Below are 19,423 nucleotides of genomic sequence, written 5' to 3'. Positions count from 1 at the left end.
AATAGGAAAGAAAAGAAAATGGAAACTGTGCTAGGGATTTGGAAGGATTGGCCTAGAAGAGATGCACATCACTTCTGCCACACTCCATTGGCTACAATTCAATCACTTAACCCAACTACAGGCAAATCAGGTAGGGAAATATAGTTGCTGGCTAGGGAGCCACTTTCTACCAACATGTCTACACTGTGGAAGGCAAACAAGAATGCTTGGTGGTCAGCTAGTTGTCTTTGCCACAATGGGCAACTTACTTCGTAAAAATTGATTATAATGAATCCTATTTGGGGAGGCAAGGGACTGTGGCTTCAGAGGCAGCCTGGGGATATCAATGTATAAATTCGATTTGATGACTGTGCAAGGTAGATCAATTGAATTTCCAGTTCTATGATCATCTCCTTTAAGTGCATAAGACTTTATCCACTTAAAAAAAAAATCTGATCTATCATCTAGACTCATTTTCTACATTCAAAGAATCTTTAGAGGTAGATGGAAAACAGGAGATCAAAAATTATAACTGGCCCCAGGAGAAGACCTCTCACTGTCAGAATTGTTTAAATCCTCTCCTGAATGGTGGGCCCCAATCTTTACCAACTACCAACTCTGATTTACTTTCAGATAGAATCAAAGTTCCTGCATATCCTCAGTAGAGAATCAAAGTGCTATATAATAACCCACCATTTCCTAAAGAAAGGGAAATTTGCTCTCATCTCCAAAGTGTGATGTCTCTTCAAAAATCTTTGCCAGTTTCTTTTCATCAACTGTGGAACCAGATTTCACTGTCTACTAGCTTACATGCAGCACAAGTATGAGGCTGACCATCTCTTAGTCTCTACTGATCCTGGCGATGTTATGTTTTATTTAACTACAGAAGAGTTAGGAATAAAATAAGCTTGTTGACAGCATTCAACTATTCTACTAGCTTTTGATATGAACGTAGCTATATAGAAGCCAAGCTATAGAATATTTTTTATAGATCCCAATTTAACAATAGTTTTATGATACTAGCTTTGAAGGACCACTATTTTAAAATTTAAAGTCTCTTTCTGAGCCATATAAATCTAGTCTACACAGATTCATCTTGCTTTTATTCCCACCTTTTATCAAAATAACTTGAGATTTTAAAGCAGTGTTTTGTGATGTTTGAACCTCTTGCCCTAGAATATTCTGTATGCCAAGAAGGGTTATATTGTCAAGTGAGTTTAGAAATACTCTATAATATATACTTCTTTTGGAGATTGATAATGTTTTATAGCAAATTGAAAACTGAAATATCTTCTAGTATGGAAACCTGTTAACCTTCAAGAAGGCATTCCTCTAATGAATATCATTTTTTAGCTTACTGACAACTTAATATAAACCATGCATTATGCTAATTGTTTTATATGCATTAACTCATATAAGTCCTCACAGCAGCACATGAGGCAGGCACCATTGTTATATCCATCCTACAGAAGTGAAACTGAGGCCAGTAGACATCAAGTAGCTTGCTCAAGGTCATACAGTTAGTAATTGGGAAACCCTAGCTTCTAAACCAGATCTTCCTGAGGCCAGAGACCATTCTCTTGACTACTGAATATTATTTTTATCCTTTTTTAAAACTAATACCTCTTAATACTCTGTGGGTTTTAGAGGAATTAGTTGCATGCCAAAGAAAATGACTTCCTGATGGTTGTACAGTTTGAGGAGGAACAGCTAAACCTGTGGACAAATTGTGAAGAGGGAAGAAGAAAGAAAGGAAGGAAGGAGGGAAGATGGGAGGGAAAAAAACAGATGAAAAGGAGAAGGAGGGGAAAGGAAGAAACAAAAACACCTTAGCATCGTTTATGGGGGGAAAAGCAGTCACGTTTGGCAGATATTTTCCCAAGTTCATTTTGATTTTTATTAAATAATCTTACCTTTGAGGTCCATGAAACCCAGGTCCTGTGTCCTGCCACTCATCTGCTCAAAGTTAGATCATTTGATCTCCCTAAGCCTAAATTTTCTCACCTGTAAAATAGAGAAAAGAATCCCAAGCCTGTCTGTGTTATTTGCATAGTGTAAGGATCAAAAGAGTTAAATGTGAAAGTATCTGGAGGATTTTTTTAAATACTAAAAAAAAAAAAAACACGAAAACTTTGCATCATGATACACTGCCATGGTAGCTGTAAACATTTATTTTTTCGCCAGAGGGCCCCTTGTGAAGAGCAGCTCTTGAGGGGATCCCACTGAGTGTGGGAAACAGATAAAAGCAGAGCTGACCTTTGGAGCAGGGTTGAGGAACCCAGAGCTTCCCTCCTCCTCCCTGGCCCCTCCCACCTCCCATGACAGTGGGGCGGGGCCCCCACAGGTACCCTCGGGTCCCTAGAGCACTGCCCTAGCAAAGCAGGGGAGCAGAGACTGCACTGTGGTCTTGAGCAAGTCCTGTATCTGAGCCTCTGTTTCCCCCTCTGTAAAAGGAGGCAGTTAGGCGAAATGATCCCTGAGGCCTCTTCCAGCTCTGACATTCTGGAAACCTGAGTGTCTGGTTCTCATGTCATTAAAGCTACACATCTCCTTCCACATCGATTAGCAGCATCCCGCACAGGCAGCATCACACACATGCCCACGCTGAGGGCAAACCTCAGTGCAGTGCCCCGAGACACACTCCCTCTCAGGCCTCCAAACCCTCTCGGCGTCAGCACTGAGCCACGCTGGGTCACAGCGGAGTGGGTGTGTCCATTCTCTCCACAAACGTTTCCTGAGCTGCTTCTCCGTGAAAGGATGCGCTAGGCCAAGACAGGGACCCTAGGAGGAGCACACTTCGGTCTTGTCCGTGAGGAGCCTGCAGCACCGCGGGGAGATGGGCACAGACGTGCAAACGGCTGGGCCACAGGGCGCTAAGGGTGGGATGTACACCAGGCGCTCAAGGGCTGCCGGGCAGCTTCCCCGAGCGCAGGAGGGCACAGCCCCAGGGGCGGCCTTCCTGGCTCCGCAGCTCTCCTGTGACCCTGGGAAAGTTACTTCGCTGCTCCACATCTCAGTTTCTTCACACTTAAAACGGAAATGATAATTAACTACCCACTTCATAGGTTTTTGTGAGGATGAAAGGAGTTAAAACATAAAAAGCGCTTAGAGGGGCTGGGGTGGAAAAAAAAAAGAAAAAAGAAAGCACTTAGAAGAATCCATGAAATGCAATAAGCATTCAATAAATGATAACTAATTCATTCAATAAATGATAACTATTTCCAGCCCAGGGCCAAGTCCCCTCTCAGCAAGAATAGCATAGTGGTTAAAAGCAGCCTCTGGAGACAGATTGCCAGGGTTCCAGGCCCAGCTCAGCCACTTTCCAGCTACATCACTTTGGACAAGTTAACACACTCCCCTAAGCCAGACGAAATGGCATGAAAACTGTTGAACACTTAGCCTCTGACATAGCAAGAAATCATCAGTGCTAGCAATTATTGTTGATAATGGCTGCAAGATTGCAGGAAGAACTGTTTATCTCCAACTGAAGGAACGGGGAAAGACATCGAGGTGAAGGTGACATTTCAGCTGGCCAGTTGGCATGTGCCTTGCTTTTTGTGAGCCTGAGCTGAGTTCTGGCGGCTGATAGACCTGCTCATCCCTCTGCATATGCACTGCTAGTTCTCTTTGCTTTTTCCCTTTATATCTACAGGCAACATAGTGATCACAAAACAAGACACAATTGTCTAAAGAGATATAGAGATAAAGACAGAGATAGAGAGAGAGAGAAAGAAAGAGAGAAAAAAGAAAGAAAAAGAAAGAAAGAACGAAAGAGATAGGTATAGAAAGCTTAGGTTTAGGTGTATGTGTATATTAGCCCTGTCATTCTGCTGTCCCCAAACCTTCCATAACCCCCTCTTACCATGACTGCTTAGCCTGGCCTTCAAAGCCCTTTGCTACCTAGACCCTGAAAACTGACTGCCCTCTTGGGCTACCCTTATCTTCCTCCCAGGATCCACTGAACTTACATATCTGGGCAGATTCCTGCCTTCACACTTTGGCTCATAGTCTCCCTAAACTGAAAGGTTTGGGCCCAGCCTGTTCATCTCTCATGACCTTAAGCCCATCCTCCTCTTGCTGCCCTGTTCCCTGCATAGGATTCCACATTTGTCTTTTGCTTCTCTGAGCCCCTTGACCCCAGCACCTGTCAATTCTGGGGCCATGTGTATGTGTGTGTCATATCTTCCCGAGTATTAGGGAAGGTATTCTCAGAGCAAGGCCTGTCTCTCAGATTTCTTTGTATTTCTTTCAACTCTACCACACACCACCACCAGTTTTAGTTCAGAGCCTTGCACGCAATAAGCTTTCAATTAATATTTGCTGAAAGACCTTGGAAAATGAGTCGATATAAATAACCTACTAATATTTGAAAAATTAACATTGTCAATCATTATTTTTAGGTACAACTATATGCTCAGTATCATAATAGTTTATACTTGGAAATAAGAGAAATAAATAAATAAAGGCTAAAATAACCATGCTAGAAAGTTAAATCTGGACAGAAAAAAAAGACAGTTAACCTAAAAAGAGAGTAAAAGGAATGTAATATTTAAATGATCTGATGCCAACCACAGTTCAGAATGAGCTCAGGGAAGGGAAGGGTTAATAAGCATGGGGGGAAAGTGGGTTCTTCTGAGGATTTTCACTGGGGCAGGGTTGGGAGTACCTGGGAAGCATCTTGTCTCTTGTTGTTTCTCTGCCGGTATCTTAGAGCCCGGCGTGTCCAGCACCATGTGGTGTGGTGCTGAGCTCCTTACCTTTCTGTCTCTGGCGTTGACTGGGTGGCTCAGAGCAGGCCAGTCCTGAAGAGCCTGGCCCACCTTACATCTCCACCTTCTTCTCATTGACAGATCGGTTACTGGAATGAAGATGACAAGTTTGTCCCTGCAGCCACAGACGCTCAAGCTGGGGGTGATAATTCGAGTGTTCAGAATAGGACATACATTGTCACTACAATCCTAGTGAGTACTCAGTCCTTCACCAAGGTTACTTGGGATTCACGCTGGACCAGCACAAGGGCTTTCCACCAGGAGTGACAGCTTGTCATTCTCAGCAAGATTGTGTTATAGTTATAAACAGAGAGAGGCAAAAGGAATGCCCTGGAAATGAGAGGTTCTGATTTTTCATTCTGTACCTCTTAGTTTCACTATCTCATACTTTGTATTCTTGGGTAAGCCACTTACCCTTTTTGGAGCCAGTTTTCCCATATATAAAATATAAGGGTGAAACTGAATTGTGCTGGTTTTCATGTTCCATCCTCCCTCAGTAGAAGCCATTTTCAAAGAAAGTCACCTGAAGTCCAACATGTGAAGTAGCTATAAGTGAAGCTCATATGATTTCCAATGATAAGTCATGAGGAACGTGGAGCCCACTCAGAGTCTACTTCCCCTTTATGGTGCCCCCAGAGGTATCCACAAAAAATTCAAAATCTCCTGGAGCATAATTTGGAAAGCTGTGAACCATATCTTAATAATGAAACACTCTTATCTTAACAAAGTTTGCTTCCTTAACCCAAGAAGCTTGTAATGGGGTAGGAGGTACAGAAATTGAGGACGTGGATTTAGGGTCTAGAGAGCCTTCCCCAATGTTAACCAATGATTGTGATGCCCTCCTCTGCCATGCCAGAGTCCTCCCTGCCCACAGGTGAGACTGTAACCCACATTCTCTGTCTCCCCATCTCTCTACCAGGAAGATCCTTATGTGATGCTCAAGAAGAATGCCAACCAGTTTGAGGGCAATGACCGCTACGAGGGATACTGTGTAGAGCTGGCAGCAGAGATTGCCAAGCACGTGGGCTACTCCTACCGTCTTGAGATTGTCAGTGATGGAAAATATGGAGCGCGAGACCCTGACACGAAGGCTTGGAATGGCATGGTTGGAGAGCTGGTCTATGGAGTAAGTTTGTCCCAGGGTGGGGAGTTGGAGGACAGAGGCAGATGGTTTGACAGGAAATCATTTGGTGGTTTGGTGGCCCTGCCCACAGATGTCTATTGGACCCTATAATTGAGTAGTGTTGCTATTGAATAGGTGAGCTGTCCAAAATCCAAGGTCTTAAGACACTCTGTGTTCAGGTTCCTGGTCCCAGCTCCCTCGACCCCACTAAGGGTCCTGTGACTTCAGTTGATTGTTGTCCAAAATGGGTGACAGTATAGCTCCATGATCAGTTTTCCCCACGACGGACTGCTGAGTTGTCACTCCTCTACAAGAAGTTACTGTGGCTCTCTCAGCATTAGTTTCTTCTCTGGTATTAGATACATCTGGATCCAAACGAACTTTCTAGTCACTTGACCTTCTACTCCTTCTCATGAAACTTCTGATTCAACCAAACTGTCCCTCACTCACTCTGTTTCCCAGAGTGCTCCCTTCCATTCTCCACCTCTAAAATCCTCCTCCTCCTTCAAGACCTCTTATCAAATGTTACTTTTTCCAAGGTGTCATTTCTTTCTCCCCATAACAGGTGTGAACTCCCTTTCTTACTGTTCTCACCTTCCCCTGTAGAATTTAGTGTCTGCTTTTTTTTTTATGGCTTTCCCTGCTTTATGTAATGGTTATCTGTGTAATAGGGATAGGTCTGCTTTATCTTTATATCACTCACCACACTTGAAATAATTCCGTGCACAGTTGCTATGAAGTCTTCAATAAATTAAAGCAGTTTTTAGAAGCCACTGAATGCCCCATGTTGTTTTAAGTGTTTATGGCATCACTGTGAAGCAAAAGGTCTGATCCCAATCCTCAAAGATCTTAACATTTTATGGAGTAGAAAAGATAATGAGAAAGAATAGTAAACAATAGTGCGGCATTAAGCAGTTAAGTTGTATGGTTCAGATGAGAGGCTAGCGTGAGTTGGTCTAGCCCTCGGGGAGGATGTGGAACTTGAGAAGTGGGCGTATGTAAATAAAGAGAAAAGCATCCCAAGAATTTCTAAAGTATGAAAAATAGGATGGTAGTGGACAGAAGCAAAGTGTGAGAGGAGAGTGAGAAAATGCTGATGGTTTTGTCGAGGGCTTGGGTCGAGGAGTGGTCAGGGGTGAGTTTGAATAAGAAATGGCAAGAAGAAGGATGTGGGTGTGTCAATGGGGGATCATGAAGGTACTTTAGTAGAGAAACACAGAAGGCAATGGAAGAAGCATCGGCTGCCACGTGCAGGTGAGGGACCACCAGGGCTTCTCTCACAGAAATGGAAAACGCCAAGCTGAGTCTTGGAGCTGAAGTCTACCAGGCTCCAGGTAGATGTTAAGTGCTGGTCAGGACGGGCAACCATTTAGGAGGTTATTAAATCTCCTAGTCTTATATCAGGAGGAGTCATGATGGCTGTGAGAGATATACAAAGGGAATTCAAAGAAGAAAAAGATGGAATTAAAAAGAAAAAATCTTCCTCAGGGAGGTGGCTTTTGAGATGACCTGTGAAGGTGGTTAATGAGTCAAGGAATAGGATGTGCTTTTCCCCTTTCTAATTCCCTCACTGCCTCTCCCTTGGAAGCTCCATTGATGAAAGCTAGAGACATGGATGGTGCATGCTGCCTCTGGAGGCTGGTTTCCATGGGAACACCCACCAAGCTCTTAAGGTCATCCCCATGGCAACTGCTATGAACTTTTCACCTTCTCCAGCATTTGTCTTCACCCTCACCTCATGGAGTGTGGTTCCCTAGGTAAAAAGCCCATGATGTGGGCAGAATAATAGTCCAATCATCCTGAGGGCAAGCCCCCCAGGAGCCAGCAGCCAGGGGTGAGTCATCGGCTCACCAAGGCACAGCAAACTAGAGCTACCTCTGGATGGGGGTGCCTCTGCAGCTAGCTTTGTTCCAGACTCCTCCCTGTCATCAGCCCAGTAAAAACTGTCTTCTGACACTCTGTGATGGGCATAATTGGATGTCTGTCCTTTATCTTTACTTTGGATCCCCTTTCCTCCCCTTTCCCTTCCCTTTTCCCTTCCTGTTCCTCTGAGGAAGAACAGAGAGGTTTGGGGAAGCATCTCTCAACCTCAAACCACCAGTAAGGTCAGGAAAAATTCATCTGGAAGCCTCCAAATTTATTCTTTCAGTGCCTTTTAAATAGTTAAGTCAATCAGGGTGTCTCTTCTCTCCTTTTGCTCCTTCTTGTTCTCATAAGTAATAATGGTAGTAACATTTCATCACATAGCATATGCCAGGTGTTATGCTGAACACTTCACTCACATTTTTTCCTGTACTCCTCATATCAGTCCCATAAGGTAGATAAGATTATTGTCCACATTTTATATTATCTAACCAATACGTTAGATAATTTGGCATAGGAAGCACAGCTAGTGAAAGCGCAGTCAGGACATGCAGCCCTGGCTCTGTCCTCCACACTGGGACATACTACCTCTGTAGCAATCACGCCATCCAAATACTCAACTGCAAAGCCAATATTAACGGAGAGAACAGCAAGTGTCTGCATTTGGAGGTGCCACATGCTGCAAATGAAATGTCTGTGTTTTGCATAGATCTGTCTTTTTGCCTTCTTCCCAGCTGTCTTTCCTGTCTGTCCTTTGTCTTGGTGGAGCAGAAAGAGAGGGAGCTTCACAGGCAGACACCTGGATTTGAATCTCAATTCCGTCAACTTCCTGATTGCATGACTCCACCATGGGCCACCCCAGGAAAACGGGGAAAGTGAATCCTTTACCATAGGGCGATGGGGAGTATTCATCTACGCAGTGCCTGGCTCAGAGTAAATCTCCATCCCTGATAGTGTGAATCACTTTTTGCTTTTTCCTACTAGATTGAAACTGTGTCCTGTTTTCCCAGGATTGTCTCTAGACATCACATATTTTGTTTGGGCATGTTCTGGGGCAGTGATTCTCAAAGTGTGGTCCCTGGACCAGCAGCATCAACATCCCCTGGGAACTTGTTAGAAATGCAAATTCTCACGTCTCACCCCAGATTCGTTGAATCTAGAAACTCTGCCATCCATGTTTTTAAAAGCCCTCCAGGTGATTCCGATGCATCCACGCTCAAGTTCAAGAGCCACTGTCCTAAGATGTCAGTTTAAGAAAATAATTTTGAGTGCCTATAAAATGCTCACACTTCACAGTACTTCATGTATTTGAATTATTTTGACTCTCACAAAATTATTCTGTGAAATAGCTAAAACTAGAACTATTACACTTTTCTAATGAGAAAATTGATATCCAAGAAGAAAACTGTTTCACTCAAGGCCACACGGTCAGCAAGTTGCAGAGAAGAGCAGCCTGGTCTTCACTCTACTCTGCTCTTGACCAATCCTATGACGCTCCAGTAACTATCTCAAGTGGTGGAAATTAACTCCTGAGGCCTCTAAGTCAGTATCAACCAAACTAAAACACTGCTGCTTTGCACAAACCACCTTTCCTCTGCGAATCTGAATTTCTTATTTATAAAATGAAGTAGTTGAACTTAGCATCTCCCATTGTGTGTATCCTACATCCATGGGTCTTTCGATGCTTAGGGAAATGAATGACCCATGGCCAGATAATTTTGGAAATACTGCATCCTACTTACCCCTCTTGGAAATTCTCAGTGCCTATTGGTCATGTAAAGGTTCCGAGAAGTCAAAAAGTAACCTGTTTAAATCCCACAAGTTTCCCATACATGTACATTTTTATGTTATTTTCATGTTATTAACATCCTTCCAGAAATCATGTTCCATGGAACAAATTTTTGAACTGCTAATGAAGCATTAACTGCTAAATAAGCTGCTAAATAAGCATTAACTGCTAAATAAGCATTAAGACGATATAGATCTGTGACTCTCCAGTCTACAATCCCTTTTATTAACTCACATCACGAAGCATCAAACAAATCCATTCAATACCATTTACCCCTTTCAGAGCTAGTATCTTCATCTGGCTCCTTTCTGGGTCACTTGTGGTCAATCCCTTTGAGTCGCTCCCATTGATTTTCTCCCCCATTCCTTTTCTGTTGGGTTACAGAGAAAAGAATAACTATCTTCTCCCTTGCACTGGCTTGTATTTGTGAAAATTATCAAGATTTATGCAGGGAATGTTGGGGGAAGAAAATAGAATTACTATGAAATTCAAACCTGACTCCACATTGGTTTATGGGGATTTTCTTTCTGTAAGTGAGAACTTAAGTCATTCTGAAGCCAGGCTTTTTATTCCACTTAAAGCACCTTCTTGATAATCCCAGCCAATGAGAGTAACCAGTGGAATCATCTGAAAGCAAGAGCCAGCTGGTGGGTGGGCAGAGCTCTCATCTACACAGCATCTGTCACCAGCTTCACATCTGGACTGTTGCACAGAGTCATAAGAGAAAGCCATTCGCCTCGAATTGCATGGGCCTCTCTCAGCTCAGAAATCAATGCTGTGGCTTCTGTCCATGGAAACCCTCTGGGGTTTCCAGGATCTCTTGATCTCAGGCCAACAGAGTAGTGCATTTTTATTGAGTAGATGCCAGTGTTCCTGCCATTAGAGAGAGGTGGGAAAGACAGAGGAGCAAGGCCTGGTGATTTCACATGCAAGGATGAACATTTCTTACAATCTTTTCTTATTTGTCTACTTGTTGGATTTGAAATTTAAAAATGGGATAATTTGTGTATTTCTTAGCAGTCTTTCTGGGGAAAAAAAATAGTTGTGATGCTACTTTACCTTATCACTGCCAGGCCTTCAACTCATGTGGTTCCCTCCTCCTGGGATGCTGCTCGGTGCCAGAGCAACCTGTCAAAATTGCACCCTTCCTTCAATGTCAGATTTACATATAACCTCTTCCATGATGCAGTTCCTGATCTCCCCAGCCAGGATGAATCTCTCTCTGGTCTTCTGTAGCATTTTGTATCTCTTGGATAGTACATATCCCGTACACTTTGTAGGCTGAAAAATTGTGTGTGTGTGTGTGTGTGTGTGTGTGTGTGTGTGAATATATCTCCTACTAGTTTGTAATTTCCTGAATGTGGGGAATATAGCCACCTACAACTTCTAGCCTAGAGCTTGCACATAATAACTGTTCAGTAAATGTCTATTGAGTTAAATTTTCCTGAACTACCTTGTTAGCCTGGACTAAGAGAAGCCCCATTCCAGCTGGCTTAGGCAAACAGAAGCATTGGCTCATATTCTGTGCAACAGAGGAATGTTCCTAGGGAGTCCAGGGTAACCCCTGAATTTAGAGTGGCCCAAATTATTGCATCAAGTCTCATCTTCTGTATCTCTCAGCTCCAGCTCTCAGAGCTAATTCTCACTAAACCCACCTGGGTCCTATGCTATCCTTGAATGAACCCGTCTGGCCAGGGGGCCGAAGGATGCTGAGTGGCCAGACCTGGGTCACATGCTTCCCCGTGTGACCAGAGTGATTAGCCCCATTCCAACCTGGAGAACTGACAGCAGGGTAGGAGTGGTTCTCCTACCAGAGGAAAGAGACATGGCTGCTGGGCAGGCAAAAACAACAGACATCATGACAGCCTCCTTTTTGCAGGATGAGGAAGAAGACTCTGATAACGAAAAATGTCAAATAATGGAACAATCTCGCCTGTAAGATATTGAGCTGATCATCTATTTCACAGAAATATTTTATAGAATAGGAGGGGTTGGACTTCTAAGGTTCTTTCCCACTCTCACATCCTTTAAGATAATAAAGAATAGTCACAGTGAAGAGAAAAATAAGAGAACAAAGAGGGCTGCTGAGCTCAATTGCATTTTTTTCTTCTTTTTTTTTTTTTTTTTTTTCTGCAGAGAGCAGATGTGGCTGTGGCCCCCTTGACCATCACCTTGGTCCGGGAAGAGGTTATAGATTTCTCCAAGCCATTTATGAGTTTGGGGATCTCCATCATGATTAAAAAACCACAGAAATCCAAGCCAGGGGTCTTCTCCTTCCTTGATCCTTTGGCTTATGAGATTTGGATGTGCATTGTTTTTGCCTACATTGGAGTGAGTGTCGTCCTCTTCCTGGTCAGCCGCTTCAGCCCCTATGAATGGCACAGTGAAGAGTTTGAGGAAGGACGGGACCAGACAACCAGTGACCAGTCCAATGAATTTGGGATATTCAACAGCCTGTGGTTCTCCCTGGGAGCCTTCATGCAGCAAGGATGTGACATTTCTCCCAGGTCAGTCAGCCCTTCTCAACCCCTTTCTTTGCTCCATGCTATTTTGAGGGGTGGGGAGGGGCATGGAAATACTGGGAAGTTGAGAGATAGGAGTTATTTCCAAACTTCATTGTATTCAGTTTTTCGACTCTTCTTTCTAGTCAACTGTCCATTACACACTGTGGATTGTCTGGAGCATCCTGTGGCTGGGCCACTTTGTCTGCTGTCTGGTTGATGTGCTTTGTCAAGATTCATAGGCATAATCATGGCTCTGATGTTCTGTAGCTGAAGGGTACAAAGAAAGGATTGGGGGGATGGTGTGGTACAACTGACATTTATTGAGCACCTACTATATGCCAAGCGAGTTTCTGAGTCCTGCACATGCATTCTCTCCTTGAGTCTTTACAGAAGCATAACGTGGAACCCCCATTATGTCCCCTTTTACAAATGACAAACAACAGATATGCTGCATATTTTGCCAAGATTACACAGCCAGTAGACAAGCGAGTTGAGATTCAGACCACTGTCCTATACTACTTCTGCATGATGGAAAGAGCATCAGATTATGAGTGGGTTCTAGCACTGGCTCTAGCACATGGGCTAGCCATGTGGTCCTGGGAAAGTCACCGCACCCTGGTAGACCTTGGCTTCTTCAACTTAAAGAGAAAAACGTTCTCCTCTTCTTGGTTCTGAGAAAGTCCCTAGAAATTATGTAGCTCCCATGGTAAATTTGTTTCTTGTGGTTCACAAATGGGGTTTCTCAGAGGTGCCTCACGTATCTCAATGGAAGTACCAAGGTAACCAAATCAGTGGGGTTTCAGCTCCCCACACAAAACCAGAGCAGCTCCATTTTTGTCGGTTTTATATATTGGATTTCTGAATATAATTTATTTTGAAAAAAGTGATTCTGAAGCTAAGGAGAAAGGGTAGAAAGGAGAGAAGGGAAAAAAAATTGGAAAACTACCAATCTAGAATAATTCCCACATTTACTGACCTCCTGTCTTGATGTGTAATGTTCTTTTGACTACATTCTGGAATATTCATCCTATTAAGTACAAATCTCCTCTGATTTACCTCTTCAATAAGCACTGACTGTATTTCCTTTTACAGTAGCTTAATGTCTATGAATTCTTTTTCCGTTAGGCATTCCCTAATAGATTACCAAATTTCAAAAGCATGCAGGGAATCATGGCTCAGAGATTGGCCTCCATGGACAGATCTGAGGGCATCAGTGCATAAATATCAAGGCCTCACAGACATGTGCTGGAGGCATCCTTACCACTCGTCTGTGTTCTGCATTCTCGTGTCAATGAAGACCGATATTCCTAAGCGGCAACAGAGTAAAATGTTTCTAACAAGCTTCTCTCAGGATTTATTTTGCCTGCTGCATAACTTAGAAAGTCTCATCGTTCATTATGATCTTGTTTTTCTTTAAATAAGAAGACAGTCAGGGTGGGGGGCGTGGGAGAGGAGGTGTGAGACTGGATGCTTGGCCAATACTGGCAAACACATGGTGAAGAGTAGAAGGAACCAAACAGGGGAAGGGCTTGCTTAAAAATAAATCAGGCCAGTAGATAAACAGTGGGGAAAAAAATGATTCTTATCTAGTCAGTACAATGTAGGGCCATCAAAACATGCACATGTCAAAAAAGATTCATGAGCCTGTTTTTCTCCATTACTTCAGTGGGCATCTTACCTCTTATCGGCACTTTGTGGTCTGACCTCAGGTTATGTTTTCATGCTTCCCACTATTCTTCCAGCGATCTCGAGCTCATGGTCCACAAACCGAATCCTCTGTCAGGCACGTTTTTGTTTCATCTGTACAGAATTTGGCAATGGCTGTCCAAAACTGAGTGGGGGCCATCCTCTTAACAGGTCCACACATTCACCAGTTCGCCACAACCCCCACCTGACATCTTTCACTCCTGAGTTACTCAGATGGCCCCTGAGAGTGAGTGTGTGACCTCTGGCTGCAAGAGGATTTTCAAACTGTGTTTTCTGGACTTCTGGGGTTCCACTGGGGTATTTTAGGAGCTGACACCAAAGTGAAGATGAGAGTGAACAGGAATGCACCCAGTCTCCCTTCTCCCTAGTTTTACTAAAACAACTCTACTCTATGCCTCCATTCATTGATAAAATGGAAACAACTGTTCCTACCTTGAGTATTGTTGTAAGGTGTAAGAGATTGATACATAGAACCTATGACACAGTACTCAGCCTTCACTTCAGAAGCACTGTAAAATGGATGCTATTTTTTATTATTTTCATGATTTTATGTATTGGACTTTGACTAAACTTCACTCGAAGAAAGGATGCCACTGCTCACACTGGTCTGAAAGCCCAGTACCCTCTTCTGGGGAAATACAGCAGAAATAGCCAGTGGTTCACTCCAGAGACCAACAATATCTGGTTTCCTGAGGCTCCTCCTCATAGGAACTGGGAGGAAGGATTTGTGACTTTGGATGAAAGGTCTGAGAGACACAAGAAGAGTTAACTGCCAGAATGAGGAGTTTGATCCACTTGAGATGACTTTTCCTTATCATGCCCACCCTGGCCAATTCCAGAGCTTAGGAGCTTGTAGAAACCCCCATTAGAGTTAGAATATGCATCACAATGTTTCTTGGAAATATAAGTTGAAAAGACATATACTTCATCTCACCTTGGGCCAGACAAAAAGGCAAGGGCACTAAGACAGTGATCATGGCAAGAGACCAAGTAGACAATAAAAAACACCAACAGAAACTTTTGTTGTTTTTTTATATATTTCCTCATGAAGTCCACAAGTTTCATGAGTCTCTGATATACACAGAACTTTGTAAGACACTCTGGGTGCTACAGTTAAAGGGACTTCTAAGGTTTCTCATACATCAAACATCTTTCCAAATGAGCTTCAATTAATTGTTGTTGGTGCTTATTTAAAGAATATATTTTAAACCCTCACTAATTTAGAATTCGAGGAGCTAAGTTCCATATGAATTACATGTATCTACTCTCAGCCACAAGTAGCTTTATGTCTTTCTAATCTTTTAAAGGTTATTGTTAATGTCTAGTAACCAAAAACCAACAATATTTGACCAAATATGGTTGTCTACAAGTAACAAAAAAAAAAACTGACCACAGTAATGTGAACAGAGGATTATCTTTCTTGCACTATAAGAAAGGTGGTGGTAGGAAGTGACTCATGCTTCAATGAAATCAGGACTGGCTGTTCTATGATTTTGTTGGCCTTTTCATCTTGGTCACAAGATGGCAGCTCCCAGGTATCATGTCCAAATTCAAGCATCATGAAGGGAAAGAAGTGCTGCCTCCTATTTCTGTCTCTGTGGATCAGAAAAACAAAAGTTTAACAAGACACTCTCCACCCCACACAGATGTCTGCGTTTATCCCATCGATCAGAGCCATGATATTTCTAGTGCTAAGGGAGGCTGGGAAGATAAGGATTTAGGTTTTCTAACCTCTAGAGTAGAAGAGGTAGGAAAGGATATTGCAGGGGTGGGGATCAGCCAGCAGCATTGGCCATTGGGCCTAAAGTCAATGTTTTCTGCACTAGCATCACAAATAGATAAAAATAATCTGGTATTAGCACAGGCAATGATGTATGCCAGCAAATGCTACTGAAATGCTTTAAAGACTCCTCCCCACTCCCTTTGTAATGTTTATTTGATAAATTGGTTTTGTGTAACCTATTATAAGGTGAAAGTTAAAATTCAGTTTAGCTGTGATCACACATTACAATTTTTTTCATTAGTTTGATGGTGAGATTAAAAAGCCATCTATGAATTGACTTTGTAGGCCTGTTTCTTGTGCCCAAAGAACTATTTTTAATAGATATTTTTGATTCCTTTTTCCATATAGAGGAACGTTTTGAGAGGAGATATATTAAAGAAGGAACAAAAATCATGATAGACAAAATTTATCTCTAGTTCTCCCAACTTCTTTTTCTGCACATTTGCCCCCTATTTGTGGCCAACATCATTCATTTATTCAACAATATTCCTAACTGCCTACAGCACACACGGTGCTAGGTGCTGAGGATGTAAAAATATATTGATGAGGGAGCGTGGGGGGTAGGAGACTTTGCTTCCAGGAGCTGGCAGTATAGTGATATAAGACAGACATTAAACAAACAATTGTGAATGTATAAATTGGGATGTGCTATGAATAAAATGAACCTGCTGTTGCAATAGATAATAAAGGAAGTGGAATTAAAGGAGACTTACTTGGAGTGTTCTGAGAAGGTTTCTCTGAGAGCTGATGGGTAAGAGGGAGATAAGCTTATATAGAGCTGGGAGACATAAACAGCCATGTGCAAAGGTTCTCAGGTGGAAAAGAACTTAGTGCTCTTAATGACTAGAGGAGCGACCAGACCAGCATGTCTGGCTGCAGTGAGTGAAGAGAACAGTGCTTTGAGATGATATTTGAGAAGGAGGCAAGGGCCAAATCATGCCGGGCTCTGTGGCCATAGTATGGACTTGATGTTTTACTTTAGATGCAATCGCAAGCCATCGGAGGGTTTTATGCACGGGAAGGATTGATTTGCATGCTAAAATGCCAGCCTGGGGAGCTATGAGGAAATGAATTTGAACAGACAAGAGTCCAGAGTGGAAGTAGAGGGACCAAGCAAGAGGCTCTCACAGTCTTCCAGGGGAAATTACAGGTATGGAAATTACAGCGACAGTCATGGACACATATTTATGCTCTACTCTGAAACTAGAATTGACAAGACTTGCTGATAGATTGACCTATGAGGATGAAGAGAGGGAGGATTCGAGGGTGAATCCAAGAGGGAGGGAGCATTTGGAAAACGGGGAGCCACAGTTCCAGAGACCATTAGCTCCGAGTGAGATCGTTAGGATGCTCTAATTTATCCATCTCATATTACACATGAGGAAACTGAGGCAAGAGAGGGGAGAAAAGGGATTTTCTCTAAGATTGCCCAGACAATACCTGTGGCCAGTTGACACCCAGTCCAATGCTACCCTCCTGTGCAGGCTCAACCAGAGGCCACTGCCTACAAGTAAACTAAGAGTGAGCCTCTTCCACTCCCTAAGCCCACGGCCCCCATACCCCCAATGGCTTCTCCATGGTGTCAGTACTTTTCTGGGATCAGATGACCTTAGCAAGGAGAATGAGATGAGCTTGGAAAGTCCTAGGGGAATAGAGGAAAATGGGAAATTATGACTTCAGCTCTTAGAACTCTTCCTTTTATTCCTGATCATAGACGGTATTAGAATGTATGATAATTATCTTCACCTGGTGAAGATAATTATTACTCTCAGTGAGAAGTCTCAGGTGGGGGAGTGATGGTACTTTGGAGATCTGGAACCCTATATCACACCCCCCAATGAATTTACTTGTTGGGGGCTCTGTAACTGGCTCACCACGGAAACAAGGTGGCCAATGTGAACAGTCCAAGCTGACAACCAATGACAGCCTGACCTTTGCGCTCACACACAAATTCCTCAGCAGCCAGCATGCGTCTAGTGCTGAGAGATGTTGAGAAACCTACCTGCTTCCCCCTCCTGTTCTCTGCTCTCCCTCCCAGAGAAGGCCATGAAAACCCATTTTTCTTGCCCCTCTTGATGTAGTTGGAGTGTTTGGGGGGGCGAGAAAGAGGCTGAAACTAAAATACTCAGGGAAGTTGATGGAAGCAGCCTGAATTATAAAACAGCTTGCATTCGAAAGCACAAGCTTTATTTAGGCCACAGGTTCATTTCTGCAAGGAACAGTGTCACAAGGATGTGTGGACAACCATGAGGCAGGAAATGTGTGATAGATGCTCTGGGTCTTGAGTTTGGGTAGGCGGTTTCTGCTGGGATCCCCCACATGTCAGAATCACCTGGGCTGTTTGTCCAAATGCAGATTCTCAGACCTACTCATATCTTTGCAATTTGAAACTCTGAAGTTGGAGAGAGTGTTCTGCATGTTTAATAAGCCTCCCCTCCCCTGTCTGCCTCAAGGCAGATGGGCATTAAAGTTTGAAAGTCATTGAACTAGGGTGCTGTCTAGGGAAGTCAGCTTGGAAGTATGAAAGCAAGTTCCATGGTGCAGCTGGAAATGGTGTCAAGCATGAGTCGTAAACACTGAGCGCAGAGTCTGAATGCTCACTTCCCTGGAGTGCGTTACCTGCTAGATGAGCCAGGCCCTGTGGCCACTGAAGGCAGAGGCCTTGCTGGTGACCCCGACCTCCTGAAGGCCAGGCTACCAGGAGGAGCTCACAAAGGAATCCACCAGTGTATATTCCCCTTGACTGCTTTTCCCTCACCATTAACAAGCAGCACCAACGTAGAGGGGAGGTGATTCTGCAGTCGTGGCAGGTGTGACATTTGCATGGACTGTCTATGGGTGGAGCCCATCATGAGGGAGGAGGGTGACTCTAGATCAATGTCTCCTACCTTTCGGTTCTAATCTTCTACTACCTGATGGTGAGACCTGGAACCAGGCTCTGCTACTGAACAGTTTGACAGACCTTTGGGAAGAAGAAGAATAGAAGTTTCAGAAGCTCCAAAAGTGGCACAGAAGTATTACAGTGAATGCAGTGACAGGAGAATAAAAGCCTTCACTGGATATGCAAACGAAGGCATCATTTTCTGTGTCTCAGACAGCAGTTCCAGCCATCAGCAAGGGGGCAGTCTCATTGCTCTCCCTCTGGGTTGCTCTGCAAGTCTATGGTTTAAACAGTTTAATTGAGGGAGAGATTCTTTTTTCTCCAAAATCACAATAGGTAAATTTTCAGAAAGTTTTTCACGGAGCTGAAAGGGATGTTTAGAAACAGTGATTCATTTATTCACTCATTGAAGTGTTTCTTTAGCACATGTTATTAACATATGGCAAGCATGGTTCCAGGTGCTATGGAAGACAACACTGAACAAAGCAGACAAAACGCCCTGTCCTCCTGGAGCTTGCATTTCAGCGGGAGGACGCGGGCAATAAACAAAATAAAATGCTATCAACGCCCTCATTCCAATTGGATAGGTGAGGATTCTGGCTTCCCGAGAGGGCAAGAGACTTAGTCAAGATCACGCTGATGATTACAGTAAGTTCATTAGCACGAGAATGGAGGTCCACTGGGGCTGTGGTGGACCGTATGCATGTGTCAGCTAAAGAGGACAGCGCCCACTCAGTTCTGGGCAGACATTGCCATGGGGACTCTGTGAAAATCAAACAAAAGCATGCCTAGATTCAGCTTGTGGGCCACCAGTTTGAAAGCCCTGGAAGAGTGATGAGGAGTATAAAACACCACTGTATGCCCTTAATGCATTTAGACACACTTGGAATAGCATATTTGTATATTTTTTAAAAGAATTTTCCTCTCCTTTCTCCTCTCCATTTTTAGTTCCAAGTATAAAATCTGATTCCTGTGTGTTTCTCTTCTTTCACATACTCTGGAAAATCCAGGGCATGAATAGGAGT

At 43.4% G+C, this 19,423-nt stretch overlaps 1 protein-coding gene across 7 annotated transcripts in view; it reads left to right on the top strand.

Moving 5' to 3' along the window:
- Nucleotides 1–19,423, top strand: part of GRIA1 (glutamate receptor, ionotropic, AMPA 1) — a 306,850-nt gene that overhangs the window by 203,948 nt on the left and 83,479 nt on the right. For all 7 annotated transcript variants that reach the window (XR_001137844.1, XM_012653191.1, XM_012653187.1 and 4 more), the window contains 3 exons: nt 4,830–4,940; nt 5,668–5,874; nt 11,660–12,030. Coding sequence is in view for 6 of the 7 variants with exons in the window: in XM_012653191.1 (XP_012508645.1) it covers nt 4,830–4,940; nt 5,668–5,874; nt 11,660–12,030 (689 nt within the window). In the remaining variant the exon portion in view is untranslated. The remainder of the gene's footprint in view (nt 1–4,829; nt 4,941–5,667; nt 5,875–11,659; nt 12,031–19,423) is intronic.

Source organism: Propithecus coquereli, unplaced genomic scaffold (genome assembly GCF_000956105.1).
Source record: "Propithecus coquereli isolate 6110/MARCELLA unplaced genomic scaffold, Pcoq_1.0 Scaffold419, whole genome shotgun sequence".
NCBI classification, from domain to species: domain Eukaryota; kingdom Metazoa; phylum Chordata; class Mammalia; order Primates; family Indriidae; genus Propithecus; species Propithecus coquereli.
This window is presented reverse-complemented; position numbering and strand designations above follow the sequence as displayed.